This window comes from Archocentrus centrarchus, chromosome 10 (assembly GCF_007364275.1).
Source record: "Archocentrus centrarchus isolate MPI-CPG fArcCen1 chromosome 10, fArcCen1, whole genome shotgun sequence".
NCBI lineage: Eukaryota > Metazoa > Chordata > Actinopteri > Cichliformes > Cichlidae > Archocentrus > Archocentrus centrarchus.
In genome coordinates, this window is record NC_044355.1 from 21,229,610 (window position 1) to 21,251,108 (window position 21,499).

General features: G+C 41.4%; 1 protein-coding gene across 4 annotated transcripts in view; it reads right to left on the reverse strand.

Moving 5' to 3' along the window:
• Window positions 1-590: 590 nt before the first annotated feature.
• Window positions 591-21,499, reverse strand: part of pdlim7 (PDZ and LIM domain 7) — a 29,994-nt gene continuing 9,085 nt past the window's right edge. For 3 of the 4 annotated variants that reach the window (XM_030739356.1, XM_030739359.1, XM_030739358.1), the window contains exons 3-11: window positions 20,763-20,914; window positions 17,135-17,162; window positions 16,117-16,313; window positions 5,830-5,882; window positions 5,370-5,613; window positions 4,733-4,913; window positions 4,520-4,640; window positions 1,941-2,056; window positions 591-1,602 (exon numbers count right to left, since the gene is read on the reverse strand). In XM_030739356.1, coding sequence (XP_030595216.1) covers window positions 1,516-1,602; window positions 1,941-2,056; window positions 4,520-4,640; window positions 4,733-4,913; window positions 5,370-5,613; window positions 5,830-5,882; window positions 16,117-16,313; window positions 17,135-17,162; window positions 20,763-20,914 — 1,179 coding nt within the window. In that variant the 3' untranslated portion in view covers window positions 591-1,515. The remainder of the gene's footprint in view (window positions 1,603-1,940; window positions 2,057-4,519; window positions 4,641-4,732; window positions 4,914-5,369; window positions 5,614-5,829; window positions 5,883-16,116; window positions 16,314-17,134; window positions 17,163-20,762; window positions 20,915-21,499) is intronic. The other variant, XM_030739357.1, reaches the window with a different exon arrangement.

Here is a 21,499-nt window from a genome sequence, read left to right on the forward strand (position 1 = left end):
TTTAGCGGACTGAACTTGCTCAGTAGACCAAAGTAAAGTTTTTAGCTCCTGTGACAGCAATCCATGGTTCAGATAAAGAAGCAGGTTTTTCAGCCATCTTAAAAACACCTCTGAGCACTTATTTGGGGATTTATCTGTGTACAGATTTTTAAAATGCAAATGCCAAAAGTGAAGCTCAAATGTGTCATCTCATTTATTTAATCTCTGGACCACAGACTGTAGGCTAGCCGTTTCCCCACTGCTGCCCCTCCTGATGCTAAGCTGTCAGGTGGAGACAACTCAATACAAAAATATATGGCTACTTAACATCCGAGATAAAAGGCTACTTATTTCAGTATGCTGATTAGCTCTATAGGTAGCATGCAAAGGCTTTAAGAGGCTCTTTGTTAAATCAGAGAAGTTTGTTCAAAAAAAAAAAAAAAAAGTCAGGGAGCAGATGTTAGTGAGAGCCAGAGCAAAGATGGCAACTGACGACTTGTTACAGATGGGACTCTTTCCAAGAAATTAATTGGTTTAAAAAATGACCCGGCACATGGAATTACTAAATAATTTTATTTGAAACTTTCAGCTGCAATAAAAACAACACTTACAGGCCAGTTCTGAAGCAATATAAATACAGGTTCAACAAGGGCTTGAAAGTACTCTAAGGAATAATATCACAGTAACACGGGGAACACGTGTGCCAGGACTTATTTTGTCTCGCATTAATTAAAAAAAAAAAAAAAAAAAAAAAAAAAGTCAAATCAAAGGAATGTGAAACATTAAAAAAAATAAAAAAAACTTGTATGTTCTCCATCAGCCACATGTATGATGATTGAAAGCAGATTAATTACTACATGATTCAAAATGCCTCTTAAAGCTGGAGTATGTGCTCTGACTTGCCAGAGTCAAAGTAATAAGTAGTTAGTGATTCTGTGGAGGAGATCCAGTCAAGCAGAAATGGACACCTCCTTTTCTGCTCGACTGGCCCCCCATTACATTAAAGGGCACTGCGGCAAGAGCCGATGAGTGGGCCGGGGTCCTGTATGGGGCTGGCACTTCACCACACTTAGTGCGAGAGAAGTGGTTGATCATTACTGCAATATGTGAGATTATTAGAGGCTCAATGACTCCTTCAAGTTAGTGACTTGAATTAACGTGGACGGGGAGAATAGAGGCGGGAGATTACTTCACTAACAGCTACAAATCTGCATGACCTGCAGTGGCATTTTTTTTTTTTTTTAGTGACCTAAAAACAACTTGGAAGTCAAAAAGTTAGCAGTGACATGACATAATTCCTTGACTACTTCCAGTTACACAATACAGCATTTGGCATTAGAGGCGGTGACATGTGAAGTCTCCTAACAGCATTAAGCCGCAAGAACAAAAACAAAGTCTGCAGCACAGAAAGAAAGGACTTAGTTTAACTAGGTGTGTGGTTGGCAAAGAAGGGATGTGGTGCATCTACGGATGTGTCAGGGGGTGAAGAGGAGGGAGAGAGAAGGGCTCCTTCTTCTGAGGGTGTACCTCGCTCTCTCACACTGGAGCAAAAGCATGGCCTTTGCACAGGGGCTTATCCTTCTTCGAGTAGAACGTCTTCCCCTCCAGGTTGATTTGGCAGAGCTTTAAAGATGAAAGGAGACAGAGAGAGAGAGACAGATTGGGAAACGAGGGCAGAGTAGATATCAGACTTCAACACCACCGATGTGAATTTACACAGTTTCTAGTGGCCAGAGCAAGCTTTACTTGACTGCATTTACTTTCAGTTTTCTTCACAGAATGAGAGCGATGGAGAGAGTGATAGACTGCAGGTGACAGGCTGAGAGAGAGGGAGGGAGGGAGGAAAGCTTGAGGTCCAGAGACAGGGAGGCAAATTTTTTCAGGTGCCATTGTATTGGGACAGCTGCGAGACACGGGGCAAAGAGAGCCCACGAGGAGCAATATCCATCAAAGTGACTTACAGCACAGACGAAGCACGTATCGTGCCAGCTGTAGCCCAAGGCCTCCAGGAACCGATCCCCAGCATCAATCTTGAAGTCACAGCCATGGCATTTGGTGCCAAACATCTTCTCATAGTCTAAAGGGGGGGGGGGGGGGGGGGCAGGTGGTGAGTAGAAGAAATGTGAGATAACCATCAGAATAAAATTATATTTTTAATTCCAAAAGAGCTTTTATCGTTCCACACGTCAGGCCAAGGAATTGCCACGGCCTCCGCAATCATAGGTATGTAAATATCACTTAACCTTTACGCGATCCGCAGGGAGCGAAACGGTTTTCCCCATCTTTCATCTTTTAAAGAAGAAGTGGAGGCTTTTTGCAGCTGAAGATGAGCAATCCTCACTACAAGGTACACACAACCACTTAAGGGACTGAATGGTGTAAAAATAAAGATGCATAGAGCTGCTTCGATGCCAAATGCTGGCTCTTCTTCTTCTTCTTCTTATTGGGCATTTGATATCTATACTGTTTGTGTTATGTCCACCCACTGTACATTAATGCCTTTCCAGAGTGTAGGGGAGGGATTAGGACGAGGTGGAAATTGCTCCAGATACTTGACTGGATTTGCCAGTCTCTTTCATCACAAGGACTCTGGGGGAAAGTGTCAGGTTATAATGCTGCTTCTCAAGAGTGAGTGGGTGAGAGCTGTACAATTCCTGAAAGATGCTGAGGCAGCGGAATGTTTATCAGAGCTGAGGGCATTATTCAGAATATGAGTACTCAGGTTCTGGCTTGGCCTCTGATAAAGCAGCAGTCCACGTCAGATGCCCCGCTAAATCATTTATATCATAATAGAAGCACGCACACCATTCATAAAATCCAATAGAGGTATGTATGAAGTAAACTGGAGCTAAATAGATTACAGCAGATGAAAACATCACACTTTATGATTGACTGCAGCATGTGCCAAGAGACTCCTGATGTAGGTCCCACAGCAATACTACAACGTTTGACAAAAAGTGTCACAAAACGCTTGATTTAAAATAAATAGAATAAGCTATTTGTGGCACATTTTGTCAAAAGTAGTATAGTTTGGCAGGAATATAGGTTTAATCAGGAGTAAAATGCACCCTAGACCCGATTCACCCAGTGGCTGAATTTTCTGATTTTTGTACCCCAACATCTATGACATCAGCTGAGTTGTGCGGTTCTTAGCTATGGCATCCATTAAAATATATATATATATAAAAAAAGATCAAACATCCAGCCACAAACGCAACGCTTTGTGGTGGTATGTCAGCTTGCTCTGTTCATCCACGGACTCAAGGCCAGTGCAGATTTATAATAAGGCTCGATCCATGTGTGAAGCTACAGGCCGTCTTACATGAGCTGAGATGTTCTCAGTTGGCGCTGGAACTAATCAATCCGCACACTCGGATTTTCAGCACGCTCAGGCAAATGCTATCTGGCTTGGACTCGGGTTTAGAATTAAACTTTTTATTGAAGCTGGGGGTTTCTGTGGGTGCTACCCTCTGTTCAGCCCTGCTGGCTACCGTTGCTGTTGCTATTATCACCGTTGTTGCAACTGTTCCTTAGAACTACATAAATACAACCGTTCCTTTTATTTCCAGCCGGGGATTTTTCACCATGGTGACACCTTTGTCTAATGAAGCCTGCAATGTTGCATTGGCTGAATGAATGAACAGAGTCCTTAAGTCAAAACTACACATTTGCTCACGATTGAGACCTTTATCATAACTAAACTATCCTTTTCTCACCAGATACATGTGAGTCTGGAACCGAAACTCCCAAAGGAGTGATGAAATCATAAAAAGAAAGGTGGACGTGGATCAGCTTTTGGAGCACAGTTTAAACACAGACTGTATGTTATGGTTTTTGGATCAGACTCAAACTGAGGATGCACATGCTCATATGGTAGCTACTTGTTAATGGTGAAATAGTGACGCCCTAAAGCTTGCCCTGCTTTATCGTCTATTTTGCTGTAAATGGAGCCATAATTTACAAAATGAACACCACGCTGTATTAAATAAGACTTGAAACTAGCAAGTCAGAAGAAAAACTCATTAGGAAAGTGGTTACAGAGGTCATTAATCAAGAGTGAAGTAGACTCAATTTTTCATGCACTTCTACAGAAACTGACTTCTTTACCAAGCTGAGAGATGTCGCCCCCTGCTGGTCATTAGAAAAAAATGGATGTTTAAGCTTCCTTTTAAAATCCAGGGGCTGTGTCTGCCTTTTTATACTAGGTAGGAGTTTACCCCATATTTTGCGTGACAGAGGATATCACCGCCACTACTACCAAGCATGCAGGCAGCAAAGTTGGGCGTAAATACAATATATAATAATAACAATTACATGCATCACAAAGTTAAACTTCTTATTGTTTGATGCAGGATGTGAAGCTTCTACTGCACCAGTATGTGAACGTGCCGTTTCACTCTTTATTTTTTTTCCCTCCCTTTTTGTGTACTTTTTCCAACGCTTACAAAATAAATTGCACCATTTGCATTTAGATTGCTCAGGTATGCAAGACAGGGAGTGTAGTACGCGTGGACTGAACTGCAATGGTTCAGTTACTCACCTCTCTCACAGTAGGGTTCACCCTCCTCCATGTAAAAGGCCTGATTCCTGATAGGAGTCTTGCAGGCTGCGCACTTGAAACACTGAACATGGTAAGTCATCTTCAGTGCATGCATGATTTCCTGATGAGGGGGGAAGAAAAAAAAAGTTGTACTTTTACTCTGAAACAGCAGTCCTCTTTTGATTTTGCTGGATATGACAGAGCAGCTCGTACCCCTGTGATCTTCTTTTTGCACTTGGCACAGTTAGGAGCGTATCTGTTATCGTGGCACTTGGTACAATAGACGACTCCCCTTTCTTCAAAGAAGCCCCCCTCCTCCAGGACTGCCTTACACTGTGAGCATGTAAACTCCTCTGGGTGCCAAGATCGTCCCAGCGCCACCAGGTACCGACCCCTGGAAAATAGACTCTTTTAATAACACATCAATAGGGATTTTTTTTTTTAATTTACTAAATAATTTTACCAGCTTCAAGGGGGGTGAGAGATCCAAAGGCACTCAGGGAAAGTACACTAGTCTCTTTGTGAAACATGACCAAAAGCTGGAGTCAAGTTTTAAGTTTTCCTGAGAATTTGAGTCTTCATTTGTCAAATATTAATAAATAAAAGCTCTTTGTTTGCAGCAGTGACCAGAATATCAACTGAGGTTTCTCTGTTATTCCTAGTGATAACAAGATCTCTCCAGACTCTGTGAAATATGCTGACTGGCTTAATTTGCTGCAGACAGGCAGCGTGTCGTGAATATTAACAGTCTTAAATTGTCATCTCTAGCAGGAACCTCAAAGGAGCGAACCCTGAATACTTTACTCTACTTACAGGAATCAAAGTGTCTGTAGCGGCGGTGCAGTCTCACCTGATGATTTTGTTGCAGGCACCACATATGGGGGTCCTCCCGCTGTCTTCGGGTGCCTGCTGCGCAGCCTGCAAGATAGAGCTGCGGTTCTCCATAGGTGTCGGCTGGGCTGGCTTCTGGTGCTGGGTCACGACGGTGCTGGTCTTGTCCGGGCTAAAGCGGTCAGCAAAATTACTGTCTGTGACCCACGGTGGGCGGCAGGAAGGAGCAGAACTGCTCGGTGCAGCAGCTGCAGTCTTGGATCCTGTGCCAGACCCCCCCCCCAAAAAAAGAGTCACAACAGTTTTTTTTTTTGTAATAATCCACCCTCCGAACAGATGTCTGTGGTGACAGTTTTGAGTGTCACGTCGTTGTTGCTGATGCTCATGTATTGACACTTAAGAATCAGAATCTATTAGCACAACCTCTCCTGGAGGCTGCTGGGGTGCTTTTTAACACATCAGCAGGAGCAGAAACTCACCATCTGGTTTATTTGCTGCTTGGGCCTTGGCAGGTGAGGGAGTTGGCTCAAGGCTGTGGGGAGAAAATGACTAATTAGAAAAGGAATGCACACGCATACACACACACGCACACGCACCCCTCAGTAGCTATAGTTACTTTTCAATGGATGTCACGTTTGGATATCAGCAGCCATGGCTGAACTGTCAGCATTATGCTTTGCCATGGATTACCTTCTGTGCGAATGAGCCTAAGCATCATTATTAATATTAATTGGGATTAAAAAGGGTAGCATGTTGCTCCCACCTGTTGTGGCCACACATTCTGTTGTAGTGTATTAGATATAGCTGAATGTTAAGGAGATACACAATAATGGGATTTTCTCCAGTGGTAAAGAACAAAAGTGAGCCGTTTCTATCAGTTCACGGTGTCTGCAGACCATTTTGTATGATTATACAAAAATCATACAATCAGTCATTTGTTGAAAATAACCAGTGCCAAACATACATCCTTTCAAGATATTGGCTCTGCATCAGCGCTGTTCAAGAGCCGCAGCTCTAATGAGAGGAATAAGAAACACGAACATCTTCTCAGATTGATTGACATCGCTCAAAGTTAGGCAAAGTTAGACAAGCGGGAAACTCAGCCGCTCTCAGATTAGGATGCAGAAGAGTTTCGCTTAAAGCTTGCATGTGCAGAAGTGTTGAAATAAAGCGTTTTCTACATTTCAAAGTTCTGTTACCCGCAGCAAGAGTCACTATATTCAGAAAAAGCTTCAAACCTTGACGGAGACAGAAAAACAACTTCTGAGCCAAGACAGTGAGCTCTGGAGACGTTTTTATCTTGAGGGGGGAAAAAAATAAATAAATAAAAAAAAATTGTAACACTACCTTAGGCGTCTATCGTGTTTACATCATCAACTGTGCCATCTAAAACACACTAATGAAAGAGGATGAAATCCTCTTTCATTAGTGTAAAGAAAATGAAAGATTGTGAAATCAATTAGCCTACACCAATCTCATCCCATAGTTATGCCGTTATCAGGTTAGGTCTGTATATAAATTATATTCTTTATGTAGCCAAAAATAAAATTTAAAAAAAGGCACAAGAAAGAAGTTACAGAGGCAGGAGAAGTTACAGCCGGGAGCAATCTAGCAAGAAAAAGCATAAAAGCAGACTTCTATTTTTGGAATAATAAAGAACATTAAATCCCTTTGCAATACCAAGAATATGGCTTATAGGACTGGTGATGGTAAGGAAGCAAAATCTTTCTAAATTAAGGAATGCACGATCTTCTACCATGAGATTTTTGCAAAGAAACCTCAGAAAAGCTCAGTGAAAGGAAGTCAGAAGGCTAGATGAGCAGGATCTTTGGCAGAAGAGTCAAACAAAGGGCAGCGACTGCTTCTGCCCGTGTGACTCTCAGACCCTGGGTCAGCTGCCCTCCACTCCACACACCAACAAGACTTACATCTGGGACCTCACCTAACAAGTGACAAAACAAACTCCTATTCAGCACCGCTGCCCCAGCTACAATCCTTTGCCAGGCTGCCGGCACAGGTGTCTCACAACCATGAGGTTTCTTTCTTTCTGTTGCACCTCAACTATGATGAATGTTGCAGGTGCAAATTGGAGTACACCCTCTATGTCTGCTTCTTCCCACCCGGAGCAGCCTGGATCGTGTTATCCTTGACATTTTCAGTGCTTTCAAACATCCTTCCTCCCCTCTCCTGCTCAGCAAGAGGCTTGATATGATGCAGGTGCACATTTTCTCTATCACAGGCTGTGCAGACGGGATTTTTATTTTATTTATTTAGCCTTTGACTGGAACATTTCCTTTCACTTTTCTTGTTCATCCTTTGCACCTCTGATTTCAGATTCATCTGCCCCCACCCCTTTCTCTTTTTTGGGGGTTTCCACTCCTGTGGGATGCATCGACCTGAGCAATGAGGAAAGTGGAGAACTTTGTTGGCAGCTCAGTTCAGCATCCAGCAGAGGAAATAAGCAAGTTTTGATTTTTCATGGAGCCAGCCTCTGACATGTGTCACCCTCCACCCAGTGAGGAGGTGAAGGTGATGCAGCTCTGCAAGAAGCTGAATGTGACTAAAAGCATGTCAGACTGTGGTGGCACATACCTAGAAGGGCTGAATGTGAGGCTGCATTCCTATAGGCTGTTCAGGTCCAAGCTTTGTGACAAGAGCTTTCTTCAGTCCCTTCCTCCTTACTGTCATTTCTGCAGCACTTAATGGCATTTAAAATTATTATTTTCAACATTGATTTCTCCACATTGATCTACTGGGATTTTCCCACACAACCATCTCTAGGGTTCACAGAAAATGGACTGAGAAAATAAAATAAAATCCAGTGAGCGGCAGTTCTCCAGATGAAAATGCCTTGCTGATGCCAGTAATCAGAGGAGAACGGCCAGACTGCTTTGAGCTGATAGGAAGGCAACACCAACTTAAATAACCACTTGATGCAACCAAGGTATGCAGAAGAGCGTGTCTGAACACACAACACATTGAACCTTGAAGCAGCAGAAGACCACACCAGGTGCAACTCCTGTCTGCTAACAGCAGGAAACTGAGGCTACAGGTTTCACAGGCTCACCAAAAATTGGACAGTAGGTGGTTAGAAAAGCGTTGCCTGGTCTGCTCAGTCTCCACTTCTGCTGTGACATTTGGATGGTAGGGTCAGAACAGCATGAAAGCTTAGATCCATCCTGCCATGTATCAATGGTTCAGCCTCGTGGTGGTGGTGTAATGATGTGTGCATGTGTGTGTGTGTGTGTGTGTGGGGGGGGTATTCTTGGCACAGTTTGGACCCTGTTAGTACCAACTGAACATCATTTTGGGCCCCTTAGTACAGCCTACCTGAGTATTGTTGCTGACCATGTCCATCCCTTTATGACAACAGCGTACACATACTTCTGATAACACAAAATGTCACAAAACTCACATGACCTCAAACTGGTTTCTTGAATATGACACTGCACTCAGATGGACTCCACGGCAACCAGATCTTAATCCAATCTGTGTGACACTATCATTTCGATATGGACTGAAGTCTCTGAGGAATGTTTCCAGCACTTTGTTGAATCAGTGCCATGAAGAATTAAAGCAGTTCTGAAGGCAAAATAAGGTCCAACCTGCTACTAGCAAGGTGTGCCCAGTGAGTGTACACAGAACTTATTAAATGAATCTGCTGTCCTTACTGCTGACATGCATTTTTATTCATTTGTTTATGAATAATATGCTAAACAGTGGAAATTCTGTCCATGTGTAATAATAATTCATCTTCCAGACAGGTCTGTGTGCCTCAGACTAATCAAGCTGTATTTTGATGTTTATGGACTAATGATGGTGCTGAAAAAGACTAAAAAGTAACCATCTGCCCCCCTCATAAAGAACCAGCTTTAAGCCTTCCCCGTACACTATGAGATTTGTTTGGTCAGCGTGTGAATCAAAGTATAAGCATGCGTCACGCCAGAAGCGTGAGAGTTGTTTAAAACCATATCCTCAAACTCTGACGGATCTTGTCTCGGGATATTTTGTTGTTTTGAGTGTGTGTTTTTAATAACACTTTATATATATCCTTAACCATAAAAGTTATTTTATCCATCAAGAAGCCTTATTACAAGAAATGCTACTAATGAAAAGCCATTACATACCAAAAATCATTTATTTTAGCCCTGTGTCAAAAGCTATAGCACTTTGAGATTGCAGGGTTTTGGGGGCTTTTTGTATTTCAGGAGAATGCAAATAACTCGGGAGTGAATTTCCTCACTGTTCATCTCAGCACTTTATAAATGAGTATGCACATTTGTTGTTTTTATGCCCGAATGCACAACAATTTTCTCTCTCGGGCAATAAAAGTAAACCTTGAACCTGGCTCTTTAAGACATCCCATTAACTCCAGCCTGCATAAATACTGAACAGAGCCCCACTTCTGTGTAATCATTTTTTGTCCAGTACTTTGTAAGTAAAGCAACTGTGACTTAGCCGAAGGAAGGGAAAATGGTTATCGGGAGATGTGCCCTTGTAAGCTTGAGGTAAACAAGAAAAGAAACACAGAAGGACAGAGAACAAGAGTTTCTTTTTTTTTTCCAGATGTTTTATATTTTATATGTATTATTGATGACAGCAGGAAAAAAAAAGTACAGATTTTGCTTTAATTGTGTGAGAAGCCTATTAGAAGAGGGGATCAAAACTGAAAACTCTAAAAAGAAAATTCGATTAATGTAAACAGGCAGCAAAAGAGACAGAGATCAAAAGGAGGGTCTGAACTTCACAATCAAAGAAGAAAGAACAGTCGAGACCCCCTCCTCACCTTTCCACCAGTTTACTCCGAGTAAGGCGGTGTGAAACAGAAAATAGGGCTACAGACACAATGGTCCACAGTGTTTTCAACAATCATCAAGTCAGAATTTCAGAGGGAGATCTTACACTTAGGCTCAGTATGCAAGGTTCCACTTTAGGCTTTTGTCATCTAGGATTTCTCATATTTTTGCTTTGCTTTTCTTCGCTTCCTCAAATTTCTTTGCGAGTCCATCTGTATCTAAAAAGGTGAATTTGTTAACTGCCAGGAGACAGTCCACTATCTTCGTCGTCTTTATCACGTAGTCACTGCAGTGTAGCTATCGCTAGCAGGCTCTGGCTGGGCTCTGCGTCCCAGGGCGTCTAGGATGTCGCTCAGGATTTAATATTGAGGGCGCGAGCAGACCTGTCGTGGTGCCAATCCCTCAGACGGGCGTAGCGGGGACTCTGAATCTCAGTGAGGAACTTTTCCCTGACCGCAGGAAAGAGAGATGTGAAGAAGAGATAGCCAAGAAGGAAACAGATTGAAGGGGAGAGAATAAATAAAATGAGAGGGAGGGAGCAGAGAAGGAAGTAAAGTGCACAAACAGAAAAGGTGAAAAGCAGCAGAGGAATGCAGCAGGCGCAACTGCACAGAAAGAAAAGTCACAGGGATTTGTAGATCATTTATGATATTTATTATTCTTACATTTAAAAAGTATTAAAGCGCGGGAACAGAGGGAAACTGCTAACCTGCTAATTTCTTTTTCCCTTCTCCTCTACAGAAGGGATAATCCTTTTAGCAACATAATGCCTCATTTGTTTGGGCGTCTGTATGTTAAGGTAATTGGATGATTTCTCCAGTTATTCTACATCTTAGCAACAAAGCAAAAAAAAAGAAAAGCAGAAATGTTAATATGTTATGCTGCAGAGCAGACTCGTGCACTGGTGTAAAAACAAACAAACAATCTCACCATTTCCAAATGTAAAACGCAAATGCACGAACAAAAACACACCACTCATGCTGATGTTCAAAGCAGCGCCGTTACGGTCACTAAAGTTGTGTTCATAAGTTTCTGAAGAGCGAAAAGGTTTTCATCCTGCATCCGTACACCACCACAGTGGATTTATAGTCACGCTATGGAGACTTTTAGCTTTAATTCCAGGAGTTTAACAAAAACAGTTCAGAAACGACAGCACTTTATCTTTTAATTTAGTCCCTTGATACCGTCCCTTTACAAGCACAAAAGCAAGTCTACAAATTGGGAATTATAACCAAGTACCACTTTTTAAGCCTTGGGTCCAAATCCTTTGCAGTCAATGACAGGTCAGAATCTGGAAACCATAAAGATCACCAAATGCCAAGTTTCCTCCTTTGAGATGCTTTTCTAGGCCTTTACTGCAGCTGCCTTCAGTTGTTGCTTTTTTGTGGGGCGTTCTACTTTTAGTTTTGTCTACGGTAAAAGAACAGCACGCTCAGCCGGGCTGAGGTCAGGCGACTAACCCAGCCGTTTATGAACCTTCGATTTCTTTGGGTCGTCTTAACAGTTTTGCAGAATTTGACTGAATCTCAGCAGAAAACAAAGCTCCGTGCACAAACTGTATCCTTCTACTTCATCAATAAACACCCGTGACTGATCCCAAATCCCTGCCAGTGAAAGTGGAGAGACCACGGGGGGGGGGGGGGGGATTCCTGACTGTTAAAACAAGCTTTGAGTCTACACTTAAATCAGATCTGGGTGTTTTTGTTTGTTTTAATTCATTGTGGTGGTATACAGGAGGCAGAGCTCTAAAATTTTAAACTTATGACAATGACTGTACAGTTGAAATTTTTTTTTCTTCCCCCCAAATAATTGCCAAGCTGAGGCTTCAAGATATGCAAATGTACAAACACAAACAATTGTGACTATTCAAATTAATGACACACTGTTTTGGGGTTTGTTTGTTTTGTTACCTGGACCTCTTCATGTTTTCATCATCTGGGTCCTGCACTGAGAGATCCAGGAGAGACACACACACACACACACACACACACACACACACACATCAGAATGCCTCACTAATTTAAAAAAAGGTGACACACACACACCTACTGTTGTTTTTCCAAGCAGCTGGTCTCAGGAAAAAATAAAAATAAAAAAAATAAGTAATGATATTCCTGATATTTAACAATGCTGTTTCTTCCTTTGTCAGACAGTTAGAGTCAGGATAAAAAATGAAAAGCTGTCACTGAGAACACGAGCCACCCCTCTTCAGCTGAAAAGTGAAGAAACCTGTTATCCTCCTTTTCTGTGTCACTCATTCTGCTGTCACACTCACAGACAGTCCCTGTGATCAAATCACATCAGCTGTTTAGTAACAGCCCCCCTCCTACACCTTATCTCAACTAGCAGAGAGCCCCCCCCCCCCCCCCCCCCCCCCCCCGTCAACCCATTACTCTCTGCTGTAACAGTCTATCATTCCTGGCTTGGGCCCCCGACTTACTGAAGTCGGTGCCTGTGAGCTGGGCCAGGATGCGGAAAGAACGAGACTGGGTGGTGCCAGTGCGGGGCTGCCAGTCCTCAGTGTCCTCGATCAGCCTCTTCTTGCTGCGGTCGTTGGGAATAAAACAGGGGATGTTCTCCACCCTGAGGCCGTGCCTGCACACACACACACACACACACACACACACACACACCCAGGAGCAGAGGCCGCAGCACACAGCAGGTGTGGTTAACACAATCACATCCAGGGACTACCCACTCACACCAACGCATCCGATTAGGCAACCGTGAACATGGAGGAACGCTTAGCATCAGAGTCACGCAATAGCAGCACTAATGGACACATTACTACGATTTCTCATGGGGACACTGCAGATGCTCATAAATGGAAGATACTCATAGCTGTCATTAGAATCAGTGGAAGAAAAGCCACTTCAGTGCAGTACCTGGCTTTGTGTGAGAAAAATGCTTCTCCTTAAGCAGGGCTTTTATTTTTGATTAACAACCTAATCACTGAAATGAAATGCTTTTTAAGCTGCTTATTTTCAGCACAGCTGTAGGTCAACTGTAGCATGCATTCATAACCAAGCAAGGAAAATATAAAAGACAAATAGTCATTAATGAAATGCCATCTCTGCTCTAAAAACCCAATCACTGAGTCTAACAAAGGGCATCAGCATTTTTCTCTCTTTTCATAAACAGCCCGGCCACATTAGCCTACAAAGCTGTCAACACAGCCAGCATGCAGCTGCCCCTTACTTGGACTGTTGGTAGATCTCATCATAGAAAGTTGCTTCACCCCTGTGGATTAGACCAAAGACTACATAAATACTATTCTTATGAACACAGGGAGACGATAGAAGGAAAGGAAGTAAATAGAGGGTGCGATGACACGATATTTCTTATTTGCACTGGCTGTAATGTGAAAATCGTCTAATAAAAAGAATCAGATGGTAAACAGTTTGAATAGTTTGAAGTGCGATGTAGGAGATGGGTTTTAATTAAACAGCAACTTGAGTCTTCTTTTTGGGGTTTTAGCTTCAAGGCAAATCGTCCCTGTAATCTTTGCATTTTTCTTTTAAATCGTGACAGGACAACTTTAAGTTATTCTGATACAACAAACTGTTTCATGAAGTCTCCAAAATGTTCACACCCAGTAAAGATATGCAACCAGGCAGCTATCAAACAGCTCACGGCTCTGCCACAGTGCTAAGCGTGAATGGCAATTATATACTAGACTGCAAATGAAAACAAAAATACAAACATACTAACTTTTCATGAGTTTCCATCTGTGGAGGTGAAAGAAAAGAAAAGTGAGAGAAAGGTTAGAGTTAAGATTTGGGGGGGGGCAGAACACGTCAATATATTAAAAAGGTTGTACACAACTGAAGATCAAAAACGTTGCACAATGCAGAAACCATGCAAGAGGTGGCACGAGACATGCTGGTATTGTCAACAGGCTCTGCGAGAGAAGGACGGCATTGTTTGACTGTCAAATCATCCATTGTCACCGTGACCCAAAAGGACTCAGCAGACTGGCACAAAACATTTGCTGTTCTGCTGCTCTCATCCCTGCACACCAACACTTGCAAATGCCTGTAGGTTTCGCCGCTGCGCTTAGTCACATCTTTCTTGTGCTCCTGTTCCCTGTGAAACTATTCTAAATGCTACAGCGGTGACGTATTACTGTGAGCCCTGTCCAAACAACACAACACAAAACCTGTTTTAACATGTCAGCCTCAGAGAGCTTTTTGGATCCAACTGTTAACTGTGGAGAATCAAAGACGTCAATGACGTCTTCCCCAAATTAACCCGATGGCTACGATTAGACTCTGCTCTTTTCAAACATGACAAGAGGAATTAGTGTTACAGAGAAACTTTATGAAGCGAGCGAAGTTGCTTAAAAAAAAAAAAAAAAAAAAAAAAAAAGAGAGAGAGATGAAAACCAGAGCAGTAAAAGCTGTGAGTAGGAACCCAGCAGAATATATGAGGCTAAATACAGCAACAGACCACATCTCAGCAGCGGCTGGAGTCACAGCACTGCCGTGACCCAAATTAGAAGGAACCGGACCGGCCTATCCTTAAAGGCCATTTCATGCCAAACTTCCACGTTCCAGATCATTTAAAAACACATTTCTTACTGGAATCATTGCAAAATCTAAAATCTTGGTGGGTTAAAAAAAAAAAAAAAAAAAACAGAAATGGTGATTTCACGGTCGAGAGTGAACTTTTTCAGCAAAATTGATCAAATAGTTTCTGGGAAAATGTGGATCAGGTGGGAGAGCAGACTGTCTACTAAATAAAGGGGTAACTATTCATTCCTTGGCTCCTCAAAATGCCGAAGTGTCCTTGGGCAAGACGGAATGACAGCTCGACCATTACTGTATGTGTGTATACGGTAAATAAGAATCATATTGGAAAGCACCATATTGAATCCATCAGTGTTTAAAAGCCTCTAACAGCTAAGAAATATTACATTTTTTTTTTTTAAAGACACTAAATTTCATTCTAGTATATATTTTTTTTTCTCAATAGCTGGAGATACAAGAGCTACGTAATCACACTCAATCAATAACCCATCTGTTGAAATAGAAACTCTGTTATAAAAAGAAATTTTGCAAAAAAAAAAAAAAAAAAAAAATCTGCCGTCTTCTCTTCGGTTACTGCAATCAAAATAAAATCTCTTCAGTGCTTTTCTCTACCTCTTTCACACAAACGCCATCATTTCACACATTACACCGACTTGCAATCGTTTCCTAAAGAGTTACCTCAAGAGAAAGTCTTTAGGAAATGCTTACTAATCTATAACCAAATCTAGCCTTATCTGATCTTCTATAAAAGCTTAAAGATTTAAATCATGAGGACTTTGTTTTTTTCCTCCTAAAGGAAGTGACTGCGTAAACAGATTAATTTAAAAAAACCACACAGAATGCTGCTGATGGGAACAGAGATTAAACCGGGGAAAAAAAAAAAAAAATTTCAGTGTTTACTCAAATTCACGATAACATCTACAGTGGCCAAAGAATACAGAGCTTACATGACCATAAAACTGTCTGGTTCCTGGCACATATAACCACTCTCTCCCTCTCCAAACTGTTTTTGTCATCTTGATAGATTTCACCATCCATGTCTTTCATCTGCAGCTGGAATTGCACATTTCAGCTAAATATTTCCTGCTACGCAAACACCAGCAGACTCAATCAGGACGCACTCTACAACGGCAACTATTACTGCTGGTGTGTTTAGAATTAGCCCCATGTTTAGACTAATTATTGGCTGAGTTATTAATTGGATTTTTACAGTGAGTCAGCATACATTTGCCCTGCTCCCGTTTCTGTAATTTTTCTTAAAATCTGTGACTTAAGTTTGGCAACGTACTGCAGCACTGATTGGGCCAAATTCTTTGAATTCCTAAAGGCATTATTTTCCTTTTAAGTTTAAAGCAAGAACAATAAGACATCCAAAATACCATTAAAACCACATTAGTCACATTGCGGTTCCAGCGGTAATAGTGTTTATTCATCCACCTACCCATTCTGTGGCTGATGTGTACTGGCATGGCCCTGTGAGCGTGGGGTGTTGAGTTTGGGCGAGTAGGCCACAGGTTTAATAGCAGGTCCTGAGTTGGCACTAGCACCACCTGCTGTAAATGGCCTCGCCATCTTGTTAATGGTCGTGCTCGGGGCAAAGGAGTACTTTGGCGGAACGGAAGCTGTGGCGAGCGAGTCCTGCGAGGGTGTGGGAGAAGGAGACAATGCAGCACAGCGCACAACATGCAGTTAGACATTTGTGACACGCAGAAAGAATTCCATCTGCACAATCCCGAGCTTTTCCAGCGCACTCCCAATATTTCATTATAGCAAAAGATTACTCAGTACTGCAGCAGCGGCTCCGTCAAAGCCTGCGGGCTTTTCTCTACACACGGAGAAAAAAAAAAAAAAAAAAAAAAAGTGCTTAAGAAGTGTGAACACAGCCATTTTATTTGTGTTGGCAGTCAGCCAATGAATGGCCAATGTAATCTGCCACTGCTGCTAAAATGAAAATGCTGTCATCTATAACTGACATGTCTCACTAATGAGATTTCTTACTGAGCATTATGCACGGACTGCAAAAAAAAAAAAAACTATTAAAATAGAACACTGACTTTGCGTTTGTGTTATGCGCCGGCTGCTTTACTAAAAACAGCATGCAGCACAAAGCATTTCATGACACCATTCAGATTGATTGGCCGGCCAAGTAACTCCACAGAATTAATGCAGTGGGTATTTATCTGGTATCGGGGACTGTGGAATGCATTACAAAATAACCTCGAGGAAAATCCAAAAGCAACATTGACAAGACTCCAGCAAACTACTAATTTAGCAGCCTGCTGATGCTTGGCTAATGCACAGCACATGGCAGGTGATTTGGATGAACTTAAACACAAAGTGACATGAAAAACTGTGAGTAACAATTAAGTTTGAAATCCACTGTCACTGCACACCACGCCAAGCCATTCAGAAAAGGTGTCCAGAGGTGAGCTCAGGGATTTAGATAAATGCTGTCTTACCTTCTGGTCTCCACCCGCCTTGAAAGCTCTGAAGAAAAAAAACAAAAAAAAAAAAAACACACATTTTATTAAAACACTGAAGGGAAGAAAAGTGTACATCATATCCTGAAAAAAAAAAATCTGTTTTATAAATTGGAATATATTCAGAAAAAAAAATACACATCCTATGACAAGTTGTTTTATTATAATGCTACCCATTTTGACCTGGAAAAATAACTTCATATTTATTTACATTTTTAAAATTATTTAAATTTTATGGTTAATGAACAAAAAGAAAAGAAAAAAAAATCAACTGGATTCTCATTTTAATGCAGTTCTTCTATTCAGAGCCAACAACACACTCCGTGTTGTTCACGACTTAAAGCTTCTCCCAGGGTTCACATTCCTGCGGTGTCCCCCCGCCCCAGCAGAGCGCACATTTATTAGAATATCTTTACACATTAAACATGGAGGCAGCCAGCTTTACACTTCTGTTGCCTCCTAAAATAATTGAACATAAATCACTACCACCCTTTGACCAGTGTTTATGGGCTGCACAGAGCTCAAATGGGGTTAAGCTAGAATGAATCCACCCTGCAGTTACTTCTCATTGTTTAAGGCTATAATCACATACAAAAACAATGGCCCGCGCTTCCTGTGACACAAAATAATAACCGCTCATGCTGTTGCCTGTTCAACCACTAATAGAGCAGTGTTTAAGACAGAATGACAACAGGGCTGAACAGACTGACAGGGCAGCGAGGGGGAAGGCGTACTGACATGTCTGCTCATGTCACATTTCTGGAAGACAAATCGATGTGACAGTGCTTGAGCTCACCTTGGCTAGCCTGACAATTTAATGAGACACTTGAAATCTGGGACACAAGGAATTCAAATGATGACCCTCGTGTTAACCGTGTTTATTTTGGCACCGGGGACTTAAATGAAGAAATATGGAGACCATTTAGTCAGAGTTTCTCTGAAGAAATCAGTTTGCCTGTGTTGAAACCAAATATGCGGCCTATGAGATCATTTCCCATCTCATTTCACGGGTCACTTCTCTTAGCCGATGCATGTTTAGCTTTCAAGCAGATCTTAGATAAAGTTAGAAATAACAAAAAAAAAAAAAAAAAAAATCCCATGATACTGTAATCAACTTTGCACACTTCACCAGCAAGCTCCAAACACAAGCCTCTAGTCCAACAGCTGACTAAACTATGAACCTAATGTGTCCCTGCGGATGCCTTTGAAGGTGAAACACTACTGGATACATTTTCTTGGATTCTACTCCCCATTAAAAAAAAAAAAAAAAAAAAAAAAAAAAGCTCTGGAAAAAGCTAAAACCTTTCCTATAAGAAAAGGAAATGGCACAAGATGATCATTGGTGCTGAACAAAATGAGACACTAAACCAAACAATAGACCATATCTCATCACCATGCAGCTGTCCTCCTCTCTTGACATAAAAAGAACTGTGGATGGCAGCCAAGATACAAATAAATAAGACTGACAATAGCTCCTCTCTGAAAAGTGTTTCAGGAAAATAATATTTGCTTGTCTTACAATATAATAGGGGTGAGATGAAGAGAGGAGACTGAAGAGTCATGGGAAGGGAGTCATTGGTAGAAGAATGGGACATGTTTATAAAAGCTGGACTCCACGAGTAGATGAGCAATAGAGTGCAAGAAAAAAACAAAAACAAAAAAAAAAAAAAAACATGTTGATCCGTTACAGGTTTATTGAAATATTACACCATTTCCTATGAGATCACATTTCTAATTAAAAATATATATTTTCAAATACTAAGTAACATTATATGAAGCGGTTTAGGCTGCTGGTTGTGGTGGAATGGTGTGGGGGACATTTTCTTGGCACATTTTGGGCCCTTTTACTCCCAACTGAGCATCGTTTAAACCCCACAGCCTATCTGAGTATTGCTGTTGACTATGTCCATCCCTTTATGACCACAGTGTACCCATCGTCTGATGGCTGCGTCCAGCAGAATCACACACCATGTCACAAAACTCACATGACCTCAAACTGGTTTCTTGAACATGGATTCACTGCAGCAGATCTCAATCCAATAGAGCCCCAACACCAAGTCTCATTTTTATTTATTCACATTTCCTTCTCCCTATAAACCCAAACTATAATCCATCACACATAATCCATAACTGTGTGTCCCTCACACTATTTACTCTATTGTATTTTGCTTAGAAATACAGGTTAACTTCCAGCCTCAGTTTTCATGCTGCAGAAATCCAAGTCAACATAATTAAAAGGGAAGAATGGGAAAACCCACTGGCCTGTGTGGTCCAAATACCCAAATCTATTATGCTGTATGAATGTAAGAAAAGCTTTGAACGTGTTAAACAATATGCAGTAAACATATCTCCAAATCTCCAACTACTCATTCACATAACGGCTCCGCTTTCTGAGCAGTCGGATAAATGACCCGTGGCTGCTCCGATTCAACTGAACACACAGAGAAGATCTGTAAGAATTAAACAGTCGAGTCTCTTGGTAGGGACAATAAAGTGGAGATGATAACACAGCTATTTTCACCTTCCTTATGAGGATCACAAAATCAAAATGGGTCCCATGGCAGCAGCCAGCCCATCTTTGTTATTTAACAAGTCAATACCTTCTCATTTTCTGAAGGTTTTAGGTCCTTGAATGATAACGTTTGATCTTTCATTGGGAGGGAATTTCTCTTTTTTTTTTCCCTCCTCCACTCTCTCTTATCATTAAGCTTTTGATGAAACATTCTGGCTTCTACTCTACAGAGAGAGTTTGTCAAGAATTTCTGGCAAGAATTATGTGAGCAGGTATAAGTGCCGTCTTTAGGAAGGTTATGCAGTGCTAATTAAAAATTACTGAAGTAAAATAAAAAAAGATTTTCCTGGCTCACGCTCAACAACAAAGTGTTTTAATCTGGAAAAAAAGAAAAAAAAGTTTCTCTAATTTCATTATGGAACTGAAGCAAATACGGTACCCAAGGTTCCTCTGAAGATGGTGTATTTGAACAGAACAAGGGGCGGCGTATCCACACGACAGCAGTCGCGAGCATATCAGCACACTCACCAGTGCTTTTGCTTCTTTCTGATGTGAAGGACAGAATATTGCCGTTAGAAGTAAGCTAGAAAGAATCCAGGCAGCGCGTACCTCTGCCAAATCCACCGTCCACTTTTTGCTTTAATAACTGATAATGGTGAAGTTTTTACCTGCATCTAGATTTGAATAAACATCAAACTAATTTACATGCAGTGACTATTTTCTCTGTATCAGGTTTCATTTCAGACTGATGACCACGTTACAGTCTCTTCTGAACTGACTACAAGCAAAATGCCATCATATTTTTGGAGGATGATTTAAGGCTGAAGTGTCTTATGATTCAGAAATAAGGTAATTTATTTATTTTATTTTATTTTTTTTATTTAAATTGAACACCTGAATATGCCTACCACACTACCAATCAAAGTGCAGCAAAGGAAGCCGGGTTTTTATCTCTCTCATAAACCTCAAAAGTATGTCATCCTGTCTTGTCCACGCAAGGCTGGAGAGGCGTATTTGTTTTGTGTTGATTTATGCTCCTGTTTGAATGAGATAAATATGTCATTTTGTTGCATCATGCACTACCAGACAGCTAACCTGCTGAGAGTGAGGGTGAGGGAGTCCGACGCTGCTCTGATCTTGTTCTGTGCCTCCACGTGGGTCATGTCCTCTGCGTTGGCGTCACTGATGGACACCACCCAGTCTCCCACCCCGATGCCAGCTTGAGCTGCCTTTCCACCCGGCGTCAGCTGGAGGAAAAGAAAACAAAAGAATTCAGACATAGGTTTTTTTTTTTTGTTTTTGTTTTTTTTTTTTTTTTTTAAATGGAAAATGAGAGCAATGGCGCAGAGGATGAAAACAAGAATTAAGGGGAGCTCCAGGGGGAACTTTGGCAACTACAAAAATGACATCACTTAGAATTTAATTGACCAATGAAATTAATATTAATAGGAGAACTTCTGTAATATTTTTTTTTTTTTTTTTCAATCAGTCATCATAGGCTGGGATGAAATAATGAAACTCTCAAAACTCCATTTCACATTTGTTTCATCAGTCTGGTATCATCATGTATTAAAGAAAATCCATTTACTTAAAAAGGGACCTATGTGCCCCTTTTTCTTTATTCTTGGACTCCAGAGTAACTTTGAATGATTCTCTGTTCAAAATATTCCCCATCAGCCTTACACTGGGCCTCGGTGCAGCTGCTCAGCATATCCACTCTCTGAAACAAGCTGCTTTACCTCCCCTCCATTAAAGCCAACATTCATCAGATGGGCTGCCCTTTATAAACTAAAGATTTGGACAGCACACGGGCAAGAAAGAAAACTGCCTGA